The sequence below is a fragment of the Hylobates moloch genome, unplaced genomic scaffold (assembly GCF_009828535.3).
Source record: "Hylobates moloch isolate HMO894 unplaced genomic scaffold, HMol_V3 SCAFFOLD_7, whole genome shotgun sequence".
Taxonomy (NCBI): domain Eukaryota; kingdom Metazoa; phylum Chordata; class Mammalia; order Primates; family Hylobatidae; genus Hylobates; species Hylobates moloch.
The window spans coordinates 33,146,121-33,164,511 of NW_026652282.1; the positions used below are offsets into that span (position 1 = coordinate 33,146,121).

The 18,391-nt window shown below is 41.7% G+C and overlaps 1 protein-coding gene across 1 annotated transcript in view; it reads left to right on the forward strand.

Annotated features, from left to right (window-relative positions):
- The first annotated feature begins 670 nt into the window (after positions 1 to 670).
- XK (X-linked Kx blood group antigen, Kell and VPS13A binding protein) overlaps positions 671 to 18,391 on the forward strand; it is a 45,379-nt gene continuing 27,658 nt past the window's right edge. The window contains exons 1-2 of the mRNA XM_032756714.2: positions 671 to 1,130; positions 9,219 to 9,481. Of these exons, the coding sequence (XP_032612605.1) occupies positions 886 to 1,130; positions 9,219 to 9,481 (508 nt within the window). The 5' untranslated portion in view covers positions 671 to 885. The remainder of the gene's footprint in view (positions 1,131 to 9,218; positions 9,482 to 18,391) is intronic.

Genomic DNA, 18,391 nt, shown 5'->3' on the forward strand with positions numbered 1-18,391 from the left:
CTTGGAATAAAAAAACTACTTCCTTATTAGGCCCTGATCTTTGCCCTGAATTACTTACAGTTATAGAGGAATATATTTTGTAGGCAGTTTTTCTGGGAGGTAAGGATAGGTTCCTAAAGACGATCTTTGACGCTTTTTCACCACTGGAAGCAATGCTTCAGACCACTGTATTTGGAAGACAAAGGGACATGCTCACAGGGCACAGTGAAAAGTGAAATGTTTTCCCACTTGGTGGTGGGTGCATGACAATATACTTGCACTTTGAAAAGCCTGTGTGTGGTCTGGTTATTTTTAAAAGACCGGAAATGCTGGCCCTTTGAAGAATCACGGGTTTCCTCGGCCCAGAAAATAGACTGGGCTAGAAAGGCGTCCGGACTCCAACTCTGGGCCCGGGTGGTTGCAGTTTTTCAAAGGGATGTGAACGGTTTCCCAAGATAGGACCCAAGGGACTCTAGGACCCAGAGGCTGCGCGCGACGCCCGCAGGGCGAACTGTATCCTTTTGAGCTCCCGCGCCACGGCCTGAGCCGTCGTAGGGCGCGGGTTCGCGGCCCGCCAGGGGACGGTCACCGCAGAGACGCAGCCGGCACTGGCGAGCGAGCTAGCGGGCGGCGCACGGAGCGCGTGGGCGTGTCCTGGCGGGGCTGCGCAGCTCGCCCCACCCCACCCCAGCCAGGTCGGCCGCCCCCCCCAGGTCCAGCTCCAGAGCCCAGGCCGGTCGGCCGGGCCCGCGTGCCCTCGGCGGGCTGCGCAGAGCGCGGGAGCAGTTTGGGGCTGGGCATGCTGGGAGCCCCTCGAGCAACGGCCGCCGCCGCCGCCGCCGCCGCCACAGCCACACAGCCGCCGCCACTGCGTCCGTCCCCGGTGAGCGCCGCTGACGCGCGGAGATGAAATTCCCGGCCTCGGTGCTGGCGTCCGTGTTCCTGTTCGTGGCCGAGACAACGGCGGCGCTCAGCCTGAGCAGCACCTACCGCTCGGGCGGGGACCGCATGTGGCAGGCGCTGACGTTGCTTTTCTCGCTACTGCCTTGCGCGCTCGTGCAGCTCACGCTCCTCTTCGTACACCGCGACCTCAGCCGCGACCGCCCGCTCGTACTGCTGCTGCACCTGCTGCAACTTGGGCCCCTTTTCAGGTGCGTGCAGAAGCCCAGAGCCAGCCCCAGGCCGCAGCCCCGGTCCTGTGGCCTGATCTCCCCACCTGCTCCAGTGGAGGGAGGCGGTTTTCCTGTGGAGACAGGTGGCTGGGCCCCAAGCCGGTCCGCCATGCCCCTCAGCCCCATTATTCCAGTCAGGAATGCGACGAATCATGGCATAATGGTTATAAAGTTGGGGCACACTGAATTCCTGTTAGGTTCCATCAAATGAAATAGCCAACATTCAACTGAAATTGACCAACAAAAATGGCAGTTTCTTGTGGTTCAACCTCATTAAAGACATTGGTTTATCTGGGGTCAAGTAGGCTCTGACAGGACTGGCTTGTGTGGTCACAAACCCTTGGGAAGTGTGTTCTAAGCTATGGTTATGGGGACAGCATGTACAGGTGATTTAATTTTAATTTATCAAGCACATGGAGCTTACTGTGTGCCAAGCACTGTTCTAAAAGCTTTAACAATATTTAATTTTCATAGGGAAGTCAAGAAATCCATGCACCATTCTTTTCTCTTGGTGGCGTTACGAATATTATGGGATATGGAAACATGGGGTTCTAGAAATGTCTTCCGGCCCTGGCAAACTTATAAACGTAGCCATTAAAGCTGGTACACAATGCACCATGAAAACAAAACTTGCTGTGTGTTAAGTAAAGAAAAACTGTTAGTGACATTTCTGGAAATTAATTTTTATTAACACAAAGCAAGTATAAATATATGGTAATAAAACAGACTGGCTTATCTAAGGAGTTTAAATTGTGTTGTTTTAGTACCTTTCATCTGTATAGGAAAAGCAAAACAAAAGCCGTCCATTTGGATTAGAAATAAGTTTATAATACTGAATTTTAGACATAGGCGACAGAGGAATTTGAAGAGATGGAAAGGCCGGAGAGACACCTCAGCTGCCAGAAAATTCAGCTAGCCAAGGACCTTTCCTACCAGGAAATCTCTCTCTCTCTCTCTCTCTCTGTCTTTCTCTCTCTCTCTCACACACACACACACGCGCACACACACACATTGAGGAGCAAGATAAATTTTACAAAGTTATAATTTTTTTTTTTTTTTGAAACAAGGTCTTGCTTTATCAGCCAGGCTGGAGTGCAGTAGCAAGATCATAGCTCATTGCATCCTCCACCTCCTGGGCTCAAGTGATACTCCTGCCTCAGTCTCCAGAGTAGCTAGGACCGCAGGCAAGTGCCATCATGCCTGGCTAATTTTCTTTTTTTCTGTTTTTTATTTTTATTTTTTTTTTGTATTTTTTGTAGAGAAAGAGTCTCCCTATGTTGCCCAGGCTGGTCTCGAGCTCCTGAGCTCCAGTGATCCTCCTGCCTGGGCCTCCTAAAGTTTTCCCTATGTTGTCCAGGATGGTCTGGAACTCCTGAGCTCAAATGATCCTCCTACCCAGGCCTCCCAAAGTGCTGGATTACAGGCATGAGCTACCATGCCTGGCCATAAAATTTTTGCACCTCATATTAAAGAAAACTGTTCCAGCTGACACACAAACTACTGACTTGTAGTTTGCACACAGTCACAGCAAACTTGGTGAACAAGTTTCTCAGCCTCCAGAAGCTGCAGAATCCTAGAAAGGAAAATAAACAGGTACACTGGTAGGAGTGGGAGGTTGCTGCTGACTTCCTGATAGCTGGGGAAGAGTCTGGGGAAAAAGAAAGGGAGGGAGGGGAATTTTAAAAGTCCTGCAACCTGGAGCCATTTAGTGAGGAGAGAGTTAGTCCTTCCTAGCCAGGTAAGCCCTGTGGTCCGGACTGTATTCTCGCTCAGAAAAATAAGTGTGATCTGACTTTGGCAGGGCACTTATCATTTCTTTTTTTCTTTCTTTTTTTTTTTTTGAGACGGAGTCTTGCTGTGTCGCCCAGGCTGGAGTGCAGTGGTGCGATCTCAGCTCACTGCAAGCTCCACCTCCTGGGTTCACGCCATTCTCCTGCCTCAGCCTCCTGAATAGCTGGGACTACAGGCGCCTGCCACCATGCCTGGCTAATTTTATTTTTTTGTATTTTTAGTAGAGACGGGGTTTCACCGTGCCAGCCAGGATGGTCTCGATCTCTTGACCTCATGATCCGCCCGCCTCGGCCTCCCAAAGTGCTGGGACCACAAGCGTGAGCCACCGCGCCCGGCCTTATCATTTCTTAACATTATCTGTGAGAAGAAAACAGATAATGTTTAAGTGGCGTAACAGGAAAAAGGGGAATTGATATTTCTCAAAAGCTTCTTGTGCTAGATGGTTTGATATGTACTTACATGCCTCAATTCATTGAATCCTCACCATGACATAGATGTAATTGTCCCCATTTTGTAGGTGAGGAAAATAAGGCCTCAGACTATGTTCTCAAGGCTCCTTAAAAAGAGCTAATTATGTTCCATATGCTCAGTGGAAGAAAGCAGAGGACTGTGTAGTACATTCTATTAGTAGTTCCATTTTAAATTAAGAAAAAGTTTGGTCATCGTGACAATCCAATAAATGATAATACCCTATCATTGCTGCCATTTAAAGTGTTTCTAAACAAGAAGAGTAACCCAAGACAAAGCTAATGACATAATATATATAAAAACAGGATGACAAGTATAAACCTGAACTCAAGGAAACATACCAAGATGTTAAGAATAATAATTTCTGAATAGTGGGGTTATGAGTGATTTTAATATCCTGGAAAATATATAAAACTATATAATAAAACAATTATATACTTTTCTATATTTTTCAGTTTTTACAGTAAAAATATTTTAATTTTATTAAGGAAGGAAAACCTTTGGTGCTTTGAAGAGATAACTTCTCAGCTATATATAAAGTTTCAACACTATAAAAAGACCTATTTCCAGAAAGTTCTGAATGGGCCATTGTCTTCTTGGAGCGAAAACGAAATAAAAGATAAAAAACAAAACAACAGGCAAACCCCTTCCATCAACAAGGAGTCACTGATTCTAATGCAGCTGATTTATTTCAAGGAGATATTGGACCCATGACCTTAGAGCTGAGATACACAAAATGTGGTTCCAAGTCTCTTAGCTTCCAGATTAAAAGAAAAGCAGTTTGTTTTTGTGTATTAGCCTGACTTAATATCTTACTGGAATTTCTTCCTGCTGACTGTTTGATTCTGTTTTAACTTTCAGACATCAACTTTACATAAAGATAAAAATTATTTCCCTCAAACAAAGGAGAGTCATGGTGATTCTTACCCCCTTCCTTATGGATTGGATTTAATAATATTTCTAAATTGTTTTTTGACAGTTTAACTCTTCTTGCCTTTGGATGAGTACTAGCCAAACTCGTGTTTTTGCTAGGTAGATGCTGTGTTTGAGTTCATGCAGCACAATCGCCCAGTTAAACTGCAATACATTACAGTAATGATTCTGGGCTAAATACTACTAGCTAGGCTTTGCTCCTTCTTTCCTTTAGGGAGGCATAGGGAGAGCACCATATTTCATTTGTATCGGTCTTGTATTTAAAATGGTAGTTAAGTTTTTATGATTGTTTTCACATTAAGCCTGAGTTTGAATGATACGAACTTTGGATAATGCCTTGAATTTATTTATAATTTTAAGGAAAATCTTATTGCACATTTTAATAGATACTCTAGCAAACCAGAGCAGGGAAAAGATCTCTTACCTAAAACACAAAAACATTTTTAAAATTCTGTTTATCATTCTTTTACATTTATGCTAATTTTTATAAGTTAATCGGGCGGAATAAATATAAATGAGTTACAAGTTCAAGGAATTCCCCTCATCTCTTTTTTATTACTGGTATAGTGAGGAAAAAATGGTACGTGAAAAATCTGAGTTGATAAAATAAAGGCTAAGAAGTTCCTGAAACCTTTCCAGAACATTGCAAAATGATTCACCATAGTATACCTTTCTATATTAAACTTTATAAAGAATTTAAAATATTAATAGTCTACATTTGAAGAGAATTTTTTTTCATTTGCAAGGTGCTTTTACATACAGTATTTAATTTCATCCATGGTAAAACCCCGTGAGTTAACTGTCATTATCTTATTTTTACAGTCCAGGAATTGAGGTTCAGTGAGATTAAGCAAGTGGCTTTTCAAAGGTTTTGCAGCATTTTCTATTTAATCAATTTGGGTTTTGTGTAGGCTTACAGAGCATGTGTGTCATGTGAAGATAATGTGGCTTATTGGAAATTATAGTATTTCTTTGGAAAAAGTATTTTAATTAGGGTCTCTGGTACCACAGATTATTTATGCTGACATCAGCATGCATGATTTCAGCTAAGGAATAAGCTCCTTCTGCTATGATACTTGAAAAATGGGATATATGATGCTTGAAAATGGGATAAAGTAAAAAATAAGAATCAGCCTACTGATTATCTACATTGGGGTTAGCAAACTGTACCCCACAGGCCTAATACCCCCATCACCTGTTTTAGTAGGTAAAGTTTTATTGGAACACAGCCTTGCTCACTGGTTTATGTATTGGCTACAACTGCTTTCACACTGCAGAGACAGAATTGAGCAGTTGCAACAGAGGCCATGGCCTGCGAATCATAAAATATTTACTTTTTTATAAATACTTCACAGAAAATTTGCTGTCCCTTGGTGTAGATGATACTGAAAAACTACCTTGAGTATTCAATTTTGATAAAAGTATCTAATTTCTGGCTTTATTTAGACCTCTCAAGCAACAAACAAAAAACCAAAAAATAAGAACAGATTTTGAGTAATTAGATGAGTCTTGCAGAATTCCAAGAATAGTAGTTTGTTTCTTATCAGTTTTCCTAACCAACAGTGGCAGGAGGTCTTGGGGCCTTTTACAAATGTATTAAACGCCTATGACTACATGTAAAACTCTATGCTAATACAAATGTATCACCTGGGAAAAAACAGTGGCTAACAAGAGGTTCCACCTGAGCTTTAGGACCTTCTTTCATTTCCATCAAATGATCATGGAAGTTTTACTTTGTCTACAATTCTGCAGAATGCTTCCAGTTTCATATAGCCCCTTCCTTGGCATCAGGAAAATTACTTTCTCCTCTGAACCGTCATTTCATTCATTCAGTTCTTAGCATATGCTGGTATTTAATTTGTTTGTTTTAGTCTTTCAAAACTCTAAGCTTGATTTTATTATGCAAGTAAAACATTTTTTGAAATGACAGAAGAGCAGAAAACAGATTTGCACAATGAGGAAAATAAAAGCTCTCATTTGACTGCTCAGACAGAACAATTCCTAATGTTTTTGTTGTATATCTTTACTAATATTTTTATAATGGTATGCTAGCAAACTGTCTGTTGCGGAAAACAAGCCCTGATTTTCAGTGTTTGCTGATTTCTCAAATGCGTATATTCTCATCATGATTGATCAAGCTACCAGTTGTTTAACAACTGGCTCACAAAATTCCTATTTTAACAGTCTGCTCTCTTGAGTCAGTATGAGCCAGCTCAAACATTTCACTGTTTATATGTATGTGTGGGTATGTGTGTGTAATCTGTATATATTTTTTATATATGTGATTTTCTTTTTACAAAAAATGGAATTTAAAATATATGATTCTATTGTAATTTGCTTCTTTCACATACCAAATATGGTAAAAATACGTAGCCTGGTCAACATAGTGAGACTGTTTCCTCACAAAAAATAAAATTAGCTGGGCACAGTAGCATGCATCTGGAGTCCCAGCTACTTAGGAGGCTCAGGAGTGAGGGTCCCTTGAGGCCAGCAGTTGGAGGCTGCAGTGAGCTATGATCACACCACTGCCCTCCAACGTCGGTGAGAGAGTGAGACTGTCTTTTAAAAAAAATTTATATATTGGTATATGTACTTCTATACCACTGATGTTAAGGACTGTATAATGTTTCGTTGAATTGATATATTAGGATTTATTTAATTATTCTTTCATTTTTGGGACCTTTAGAGTATTCCCAGCATTTTGCTATTATACATAATGCTATGATTTAAATTGTTGCAATACGTTTTCTTCTAAGTGAGATCATACGTGATAAAATATGTCATAACTAAAAGTGCTATATAAATATTAATTTTCGTTATTTATTATTCTTATTGTGCATATATCCCACTATCCCATTTAGATTGTGAGCGCCCCCAAATGAGGCAGAGGTATCCAGCTGTCTGCATTCCCCACAGCACTTAGTAAACCACATCTGCATTCATCTCATATTTGAGAATAAACATGATTATCAGTTTATTCTGTTTTTGTTTTGTTTTGGTTTGTTTTTTTTGAGACAGAGTCTCACTCTGTCACCCAGGCTGGAGTGCGGTGGCGCAATCTTGGCTCACTGCAATCTTCACCTCCTGTGTTCAAGCAATTCTCCTGCCTCAGCCTTCCGAGTAGGTGAGACTACAGGGGTGCACCACCATGCCTGGCTAATTTTTTTATTTTTAGTTGAGATGTGGTTTCACCATGTTGGCCAGACTGGTCTCAAACTCCTGACCTCAGGTGATCCGCCTGCCTCAGCCTCCCAAAGTGCTGGGATTACAGGCATGAGCCACTGCCCCCGGTCAGTTCATTCTGTTTTCTAATCTTCACTGTGATCAGTGGTCCAACAGTGTAAAGTTTCTAGGCCTCATACAGTCCTCAGTCATTAATTTGAGTTTTCCTTCAGAGAAAATTCAACTGGACGTGCTTGAGATTGAACTCATGGCCTGAACTTCATTGACATTATTTCCAACTGAAAAAATTGGTCTGTGTGGTTTTACATTGTTTTCCTGTAATATATTAAAGTGTTCTTGACCCCATGGGACAAAATGTCGTACACAAATCAACACCCCCCACACACACACCCACACACACCATGCACCTTCTTTCTCCTAGCAACAAATGAACAATGGTATTAATCCCAAAATATGTCCACTTTGAACTCATCAGAAAGGTTCCTGCATTTCCTCTCTTACATCAAGCTTTATTTTATTATTTCAAATTATAAATACATTCTAGTTACCGTAGTCACCTCAGGGTGAGAGTATAAAGTTAACATTATAACATAAACATTCAATGAAATAGATTAAGCCATTAAAATCTTCTGGCAGCATCGTAAGGTTGTTATAAAAGTGCATGTTAGAGGAGGGACAAAAAGTCCTTTAACAAGTTATAAACCTACGGCCATGAATATTTTTCTTACTCCTAGGGAAAACACATTTTTAACCAGAATTTTATTATGAGAATTTTCAAACACACAGAAGACAAGTTTAAGGAATTCTGTAGTGAACACCCAAGTACTCACCACCTAGATTCTACAATTAACATTTTGTTTCACATTTATCCATCTGTCAGTTCGTGTGTGTGTGTGTGTGTGTGTGTGTGTGTGTGTACTTCAAAGTTAATCACAGACATCAGTATTCTTCCTGCTTCAGCATCCATATTTTTACCTAGAGAGGAAATCCAAATTTTAAAAGCCAGATATTCTCTCAGTCTGGAAAAGTCACTGATTAAGTCTGGGACTGACTTTAGTCCCACCCTGTAAGGACTTATGAAAACAGAGAGATAGGTAACATGTTGTGGTCTCCCAGTGAAATGCTAGATGGCAAGCTGCCCTGTGTTGGAGGATTTCTGAGCCATAGCTTCTGCTTTAACTGGGGTGGTTTGGGGCATCTTTTGGATGTGGAACACACACGTGTGTGCATGCGTGCATGCATGCAGTCACACTGTATTATCACCATTTTTCACAGCAATATGACAAAGTGGGTATTATATCTGCTTTATAGTGGAGGGAATGTGCTGGAGTGGGGATAATAGGTGACTCGGCTATGGCTACACAGCTAGTATGTGTCAGGAAGGGAAACTGCACATTTTTTCTGTGGCTCTGGAGCCGGAACCACTTTCTATTCTCTAAGAGATTTCCTTGCTTCAGTGGCCTTTGGTATTACCTCTTCATTTGGTTCTTATTCAATTCCCATTGGCCTGCTGGAAAGCCTCAAGAGGACTGCATACTGAGAACTGGTCCTTGGAGTGGTTGATTTAGAAGAGTGACTATAGTTCAGAGTAGCCAAGTCAAGGCTTTGAGAATCAGGCTAAAGGTAAGTAGGATGAGCATGGAAAGTCAGAATCCTGTCTCTAATTATTATGATTTGCTGATTTGTTTTCAGGTGTTTTGAAGTCTTCTGCATCTACTTTCAGTCAGGCAACAATGAAGAGCCTTATGTCAGTATCACCAAGAAGAGGCAAATGCCAAAAAATGGCCTCTCAGAGGAGATTGAGAAGGAGGTGGGCCAGGCAGAAGGCAAACTAATCACCCACCGATCAGCGTTCAGCCGAGCGTCAGTGATCCAGGCTTTCTTGGGCTCAGCCCCCCAGCTGACCCTACAGCTGTACATAAGTGTCATGCAGCAGGATGTCACTGTTGGAAGAAGTACGTATATTTTTTATTTCTGCCTTCATTTGGGGATCAAAATGAGAAGCAAAATGTACAGTTTATTTTGTTTCAAAGGAAATTTGTTCTTAAGTGCATTTAATTCTGAATCTGTGTTCTAGTTACTATGCTCAAAACTCAGTTAAAATAACAACGTTTATTTTGCTTATGACTCTGCATTCTAGGCAGGGCTCAAAAGGGTTACCTAATCTGTGATCCACTATGGATCAGCTAGGGTGGCTCAAAGGTGGGGGACTAGAATCTATTCAAGGCCCCTTCACTCACATGTCTTGTTGTTCACATGTTTTGATATTGGCTGTTGCTGGAAGTTTCAGATCTTCTCCATTTGATTTCTCTGTGTGGGTGAGTTTGGGCTTCCTTAGAGCATGGTAGCTGCTTCCAAGGGTGAGTGTTCTAAGAATGAGGGAAGGCCAGATGGAAGCCATATCAGCTTTTGTGATCCAGGCTTGGGAGTTGTGGGGCATCACTTCTGCTTCCTTCTCATTGTTGAAATACTCACAGAGTTCTGCCCAGATTCAAGGGAAAGGAGAGGGAAGCAAATTCTGACTCTTGTTGTGGAATGGTAGAGTTCTAGACGATATGTGGGACCAAAAATACCACTGTGGCCATTTTTAGAAAATATAGTTTACCAGAGGCTGAAAACACAGCTACTGGAGGCTGCTCCTCTTGGGATTTCACTCTGTCTTTCAGTGCTAGTTCTAAACTAGTTGAGACAGTTGGCTTAACAACTTTGTGGTGAATAATGGAACAAGGCCACTTTCCTCTCTTCTTAGACTTGTAATAGGTATATCAGTTTATAAGTCAAGACAATGTTCTACCTTTGGGCTATTCTCACATCATCAAATTAAGAGCAGATTTTGGTTAAGTTAAAAAAAAACCACTATTTGCATCAGAGTCAAGATTTTAATGAAAAGCCTACAAATGAGAAGTGGAAACAACCCCCTCCCAAGTATTAATATTATGGGTAAATGAAAACCATTATGGTAAGTTTTATTATCGGTATACAAAATGATTTAAAAGCCTTAAGTTGAAAAAATACATGTTTAAGAAAACATTGAATATAAGAAAGACTCTTATTTATTTTACTTCACTCAGTTTTATCCTCTTTCTGCCTATATTTTAGACTGGCTGGTAATAATTCATGTCAGAGTCACAAGATACTTACGTGTTAGAGCTATCTCCCTTATCCAGGTTGCCTGATTATGATTCTTAAAATATGAGTCAGGATCTTAAGTAGAGATCTTGAACCTTAGTGGATCAACATTTATATGTAAATACTTTCCACAACACCTGGTAGGGAGTAAAAGCTCAATAAATATAGCAACATCCGTGTTCCCTAAGGAATTATAACTGGAATGGGTCTTGACCAAGCTGCATGCCACTATACTCTTTTTCCCAGTTTATTGTCTTTCCAAGTGGCAGGGATACAGCAAGAAATCAGATGTGATGATAGCCTATTTGATTTTTAGAGGTAGATCCAATTTTTTTCCTCAAGTTTTTTTAGTGAAGATTGTCTCACAGTTGAAGAGTTGGCAAACAACATCCCATGGGCCTAATCTGGGCACTGCCTGTTTTTGTCAATAAAGTTCTATTGGAACACAGCCCTGCTCTTTCATTTATATATTGTCTGTGACTGTTTTGGGACTAAAACAACAGAGTCGAGTAGTTGCAATAAACATAATGTGGCCCACAAAGCCTAAAATATTTACTAACTTTTTACAAAGAAAGTTTGCCAACCCTTGTTATAATTTTTCAGACATAATTCTGTTCAGGAAAAATAAAATCTATCTTGTAAAATGTCAGTGTCACAAGGGATATCTGAAATGTCCCAAAAGAACTTGGAAAAACAGAAGTCCTCTGAGAGTTAAATGATAAGTCAAATAGATATGGAAAAAAGGAAGTGGGCATGGTCTTGTTAAAAAGATAGATGGCTGCCATTTATGCAGGTCTTGACTAACCCCAGTCACTGCCTTAACATATATGAGGAAGGAATATCTCCCCCAGAAAGGGTAAGAACCTTATGAATGGAGCATGGTCTAGGGTGTGTCACAAAGGCAAATGCTGGTAGTGTCTGTCATGTGGTTAGAAATGCATTTGGTGCAAGGAACAAACACCTAACTGTAAAGTTAACCTAGAGTTTATTTTTCTTATCTAACTGGAAATTGGAGGTGGACAGTTGCTGACATTATTTCAGCTGCTCAATAGTGGCAAAGTTGATGTCCCTGCCAATCCATTGGCCTTTTGCTTGGGTTGCTACTGCAGTTCCAACCATCATAGCTACATTCAAAACAGGAAGAAGGGCTGAAGAAGGAAGGGTAGATATATTTCTCTTTTTATTAATGAATATAGCTTTTCCATAAATCTCCCTAATAGACTTTACTTTGTCTTCCTCCTTTTATTAAAAACTATAGCTTTTCCAGAAATCTCCCTAACAGAAATGACTTTAGGTCTCTGACCAAAACTGATCAGTCATTTAGCTTCAAGGGATGCTAGGAAAGCCAGGTCTAGGAATATTTGCCATCAATGGCTTAGACTAGTATTCCTCAAACTTCCCTGATAATGATGATTAGAGTTACCTGGGGGCTTGTTAAATATATAGATTACCAGGATTCATCTCTGGAAATTGTGATTTGCTGTGTCTGGGATGGGAGCCAAGGTTATGTCTTTTCTTTTTATTTCCCTTTTGTTCTTTAAACAAGGGCTCCAGGTGATTTTATTATCAGCAAAGTTTGAGAACATTGGATTAGACTAGTCATGGCCTGCATGTGCTTGGGCCCATTGCCACCCATAACAAAACCGTGTTCTCTTAAGATAGTGAGAGGAATGGAAAATGAATAGGCAACTGAAAGTGTCTACTACATCATCTAAATGCAGTCCAGACCAATAGAAATGTGTCCCTCTTGACAGAAGGACATAGAGTCCATCACAACATGACCCTATTCAGCATTCAAATTCTGTAACTCTCTCCTCTCTGTCTGATTCTGTGCTCATTGAGCAAACACTGATGGATTTGACATTAGCAGAGTTTGCTATGAGGGAGAGAAGGGAGAGCCAGCTACATGGTCACTGGAGAGTTATTGTTTTTCTTCAATTGCAATATAATTCATGTAACATAAATTTCACCACTTTGGGTGTACAATTCAGTAGGTTTCAGTATATTGACAATGTTATACAATCATCACCACTGTCTAGTTTTAGAACATTTTCATTACACCAAAAATAAGTCCCCTATTCATTAACAGTCACTCTTCATTTCCCCTGCCCCTAGCCCCTGGCAGCCTACTAATCTACTTCCTGTCTCTATGGATTTGACTATTATGGATCTTTCATATCAGTGGAATCATACGCTATTGGGAAGTTTTCTTTCTCATTAGTCAGTGAATGATGGACACTGTGTCTATGAGCTTCAGTCTTGGGTGAGTTTGGACATCCTGAGATTCCCTGAGTCTAATCAGTTATCAGCAAGGGCTTGCTCAAGTCTCTGGATCTTGGAGGATGGGTTGGGTTGAAGCCTAAGTGAGCATACCAATGTTACTGTGCTTTGTGAAGGCCCCTGCAGCCTGCCACTTGGCTTGCCTGGCCCTCACAGTGCCCTTCTCTATTCCACTCAAGGTGGTAATGTTGGTAGTAAAAATGACTGTTTCATGAACCCTTGATTTGTGCCAGGCACTGTGATAGGCATCCTTGTGTTTCATTTTCACAGTGTCCCTGAGGTAGATAATATTATCTCCATCTTACTAAAGAGGGAAATTGAGCTAGACACAGTGGCTCACACTTGTGATCCTAGCACTTTAGGAAGCCAAGGTGGGCAAATCGCTTGACCCCAGGAGTTTGAGACCACCCTGAGCAACATGGCGAGACCCCATCTTTACAAAAAATACAAAAATTAACCGGGAGTGGTGGTGCATGCCTGTGGTCCCAGCTACCTGGGAGGATAAGACGGGAGGATTGCTTGAGCCTGGGAGGACCTTGCCTCAAAAAAAAAAGGAGGAAAATTGTACTCATAGTCGGACAGAGGAGCTAGAATTTGAGGTTAGATTTGTGTGACTTTATTTATGGACTCAATGAGTATTTCTTGGGTATGTTCTGTGTTTCAGACCCTGTGCTGGTCTCTGAGGATAAAGTGGTGAATAAGGTAGACAGGGCCCAATCATCTTCGAATAGGATATATCAACATCAGAAAAATTATTAATCAAATGCATATTTTATTTAAGGTAAATCCTGCAAAGTGAAAGATAAGTAGCCTCTCTGAGGGTATATTGGGGGTTGTCTAACCGAGTCTGGGAAATGAGGCAAAAGTTTCCAAAACTTAGATTTAAACTGAAAACTGCTAGATGAAGAAAAGAAGCCAGGTGAAGAAAAATCAAGAAAGAGCATCCCAGGATTTCAAGCTGTATTCCAGAGGCAATGGGAAGGCACTGATGAGTTTTAAGCAACAAGTGTCATGATCAAATTTAGTTTTAGAAACTTATTACTCACAAAATGGATTGGAAGAGAGTGAAGAAAGAAACGGAGAGGCTAGGAAGTGGGTTACTATAGTTGTCAAGGTGAGAATAATGGCCTGGACTGGAATAGTCAGCATAGATTATTGGAGCAATATTAAGAATGCGTAAGCGGAACAATGTGATGATTGATTGGATATGAAGGTGAGGCAATGAGAGATGTCAAGAATAATTCCCAGTTCCTGATATAGACTGTTATAGCCACGGATCTCCATTTGTCTTGGTAGTGACAGGTTTGTGAGGTATATTTTACTTTCAGTTCCAGACTTAAAGAAATGAATACATTTTAAAGATTCTATTTAACTCATGAGAGAACAAGCAGATGTTCGGAACAGCTTATAAGATAACCCAAAGGACAGACATAGGAATATTGACTAGAGATATCAAAATGAGTATGTAAATGGAAGTAAAACTGGTTTTATTACATCATGAGAGGGGTAACATGTGAACCTCTACTGTACAAGACATTGAGCATGTCTGTTAGTGACTTACAGCTTACAGAGGAATGTAAATGAGCTCACTGGCAATACAAAGCTAGAATCAGAGAACCTGGATTGGTGTACTGAAGACAGGACAATGTTTTGATTGAAACACATTTTTTTGTTGTTGCTAGAATGTTTAAGACAAGTACAATGTTAGACTTTCCTCAAAAAGACGGTCCAGTTATTAGGGTGAGCAGGTTCCTGTCAGAGACATTTCGAGGCCAGGCTTGATCAGGGCTCAGTGGTCACCAATAATATCACAAAGCTGAGGTTGTAATGAAGGCAGCTCCCTGACCAAGGAGGGCCTGGAGCACAGTGCGCGGGAATAAGCACTGGTACCTGGAGAGGCTCAGGCTAGTGGGAAAATCGATGAGGGCTGATCAAAACAAAACTCACCAAGACCATGTGAGGGCAAAAAGGAGCCTTAGAAAGGAGATTCTTCCCTGCTCCACAAAAGCCTAGCTGCAGTTTCCTGTTAGCCACATGGACGGCTTTCTGCGACATCAGTATGCCCAGTGCCTGAGCCCATCCACACCTGTTTTCCTGGTTGTTATTCTCTAGTATCTGATGGCCAGCATCCTGGAGCAGGCAGGCAAGGAGGCCCAGAACAGCTGCAGGGTGCACAACACACCAGAACACATAGAGAGGGCCATGCACAAGGATAAGCAGCTCAGATGCCTCTTGGAGGTTGTACCCACCATCAGGTTGATGAGGTGCCCCAGCCCGAGAAGGAGGGATGCTTGGGTCTGAGAACCTGGCAGGACTTCAACAATTTCATCCAGCCTCAAAAATTCCCATAGATGAGAGACCCCAGTCTGCTGCCATCAGCCCATGCTATTAAAGTCTTTAATGACAGTGCCCCTGACTTCTCTCAGGTTCTCTCATTTTGGGTTGGAGGTGTCCTTGCGACATCCAGGAGAAGCTATCCCATAGAGAGCTGAATGGGTGGAAGGTGTTGCCAGTGTGGGGTGTTTGAATCAGTGATTTTAGAAGGGGCAGTTTCCAGTGGTTGGTGAGAGCACTGGCCCTGGCGGGAGGAGCTGACTGGGAATAAAGATATAGAGACTTCCTCATTGGCTTTGAACTGGAAGATCTTGTGAGGCCAGGGAGTTGCTGGGGGCCTCCTAGGCTTGATAAATTCCTAACCTGACGCTGGGACCTGGGGTGGAGCTGCAGACTCTGACTGAGATGCGGGAGGCTTTATTCAGAATAGCAAAGGTCTGAAGTCAGAGGGCAGTGGCCACAGGGGTGGGTGGAGAGGGGGCACACTGCATACCAGCTGGCATGAACTTCGTGGGACAGGCTTTACATGGAGATTGAGGAGTGATGGGGAAAACACAAGGAAAAATGCAAAAAAAAAAAGTTATGGTCATGTTATTTTATTTATTTACTTGTACCCTGCCTCATTCCAAAAGAGGACTTGAGACAGGGATTAGTAACTGGTACTATGACACTTTGTTTGGAATATATTCTTCTGTCCTCTTGTGGACACTGTTAAATTAAGTAGTAACATTATATAAAAGCTCTCTGGCCTAAGACATGCAATCCAATCAGTTCTTAATGGTTACGAAATATTACAAAACTTATTTGTAAATGTATTCCATTATAAACACAATTATCAATCGCATTCCCAGAAAAAATAATCTGTGTATGATCATGTATTTCACAGAACAGCATAGAGTTATCAATGGCCAAAAACAGGTTCAAGAGGTATACAAATAACCTGTGTAATTCTGTCTTGAGTGATGACCTCTAAAGTATCTACTGTACTTTTAAAAACTTGTGCTCTGTACTGTTTAAAAAAGGTGTCACATCAAGTGTTGTAGCAATCTGTCCCCTTGCCTGTGAATGTCCGTATTTTAGGTTTTCACCTGTTCCTTGGATCCTCTGTGGCCACATTCTGCTGCCTGTTGGCCAGAGGCTGCCCAGCCAGATTCAATAACAGATCAGACAACCTGGGTTTGAGATGCTAGTTCACCACTTTCTGGCCATGTGATCTTGGACTTTGATTTACTCCTGCTGGGCAGGTTTGCTCATTTGTAAAATAGCGGAGAGTCCCTCTATCTTTAGTTTTCCCAAAGATTGAGTCCACTTTGGATATGCACAGTGTGGCCCTTAATAAACAGTTGCGTCTCCTTCCCTAACCCGAGACACGCAGGCAGGCTTCCCCAGGGTACATCTGGGTCTGGTTCTCAGGTTACTGTTGGGCACTTGGGCCACTGGCTGTGAGAGCGACATCCTGCTGAGCCCTGTAGAGAGACAGGAGAGTGCCCAGCAGAGGAAGGAGACAGCGGAAGAGGGACACGAGCCAGGCGGTCCCCACTCTGGTGTCCCTTTTTCTCCTCCTGCCTTGTGGCTCGCCCTCTCTCTGCCTCTGTCTAAGCAGAAGGACCCAGCTTGGCCTTTGGCTAATTCACAGGCGTGTCCCGAGAATGAAGGAAATAGCGGTCATGTGTTTAAAAACTGGGCTGTGAGAAACCCATGTCCTGGACACAAAGATGTTTCACTTCGGCCAGGGGAGGGGGCGCTGCTGTTGCCATGAAATGATGAGCTGAAGGAGACTCCCCACCTGGAGCTGCTGGAGAGAGGCCTGCTTGCAGCTCAAATGCACAGAAGAGGAAGCGAGCAGCTGGGCTAAGGCTGGGAGTGCTCCACAGTGCTCCATAAGGAATCATGCAGTGGTGGGGTGGGCAGCTTGACAATGAGGTGCCTGGAAATATGAGGTTCAGTGGACAGGATATGGCAAGAAAGACTTCTGGGATTTAGACAAGCACATCTTCCACATGGCCCTAAGGACAACCCTGACACTACTCATCTCTAATATATTATTTCCTAAAGCGCAGCCTACAAAGTGGCATCTTACAACTCAATCTGGATGGCAGATAGATTTGCTAGTTCTAAGCAGACATCTTAAAAGAAAATTAATAAGCAGGTAGCATTTGAAAATCAAATAACATTGTACCTGAAAGTCTGGATTTCTGGCTCTCTTGAGAAGTAAAAAGGAGGGTACACATGATAGTCACATAGAGATGACTAGCTACTGCTCCATGAAGACTGGGCCTCTGGTTTGCCACATTCCTGCCACACTCTTCCTTATGAAGTCCCATATCTGATTCACTTCATTAATTTATAGTAGTTGTCTGATTAATGGAGACACTTGAGTTTGTTACTCTCACTATAAGTTAATTCTAAGTCCACAGTATTCAGAACAATCAATCTCATTTAATGAAGTAGTATATTGTGCATTGCTTCTCAAAATATCATTGGGGTAGGACCAGTAATAGCAAACTTCCTTGTTTTTCTTGTTCCAGCAAATTGTGAACTGATATGTGGTTGTATTAGTAGTATGCCACTCATATTTGACTTGTCATTCGAGTTTAACAACTGCACTGGTATATACCTTGTTCAAAAAGTGAGCTCACTAATTTAAATGTTGTGGCTAAATCAGATGCTATACAGATTCCTAAATGCCAGCTCTCAATGTCCATACTTATCGTAACTGACTGGTAACAGATAGTTCATTGTACCAGTCCTCAAACTTTTTAGATTTAGATTTAGATTTTAAATCTAATGAAAAGCAGTAAACAGGACCTACAGTTGGTATTGTTTCTCCTTCAGAGTCTTCATGAAAACAGATTTATCCTTCTTATATTTAGGACTTTAGCATAATACTGGTGAAAATGTTGCTGAACTACTTGTGTTAAAGCAAAAGATATTAAGGAAACCAATTAGCATCAGTGGGGCATGTTAGATGCGGCAGATGTAAGATTGTTGAGTTCTGAAATGTAGGATAAAAAGAATTCACCAAGGCAACTGTGAAAGGAAGTCTTTGTGAAAGGAGAGGCAGAACTGGGTTCTGGTCTCCTACAGTGTAGTTTACTTGGGGGCCCATCAGTTTCCAGTGA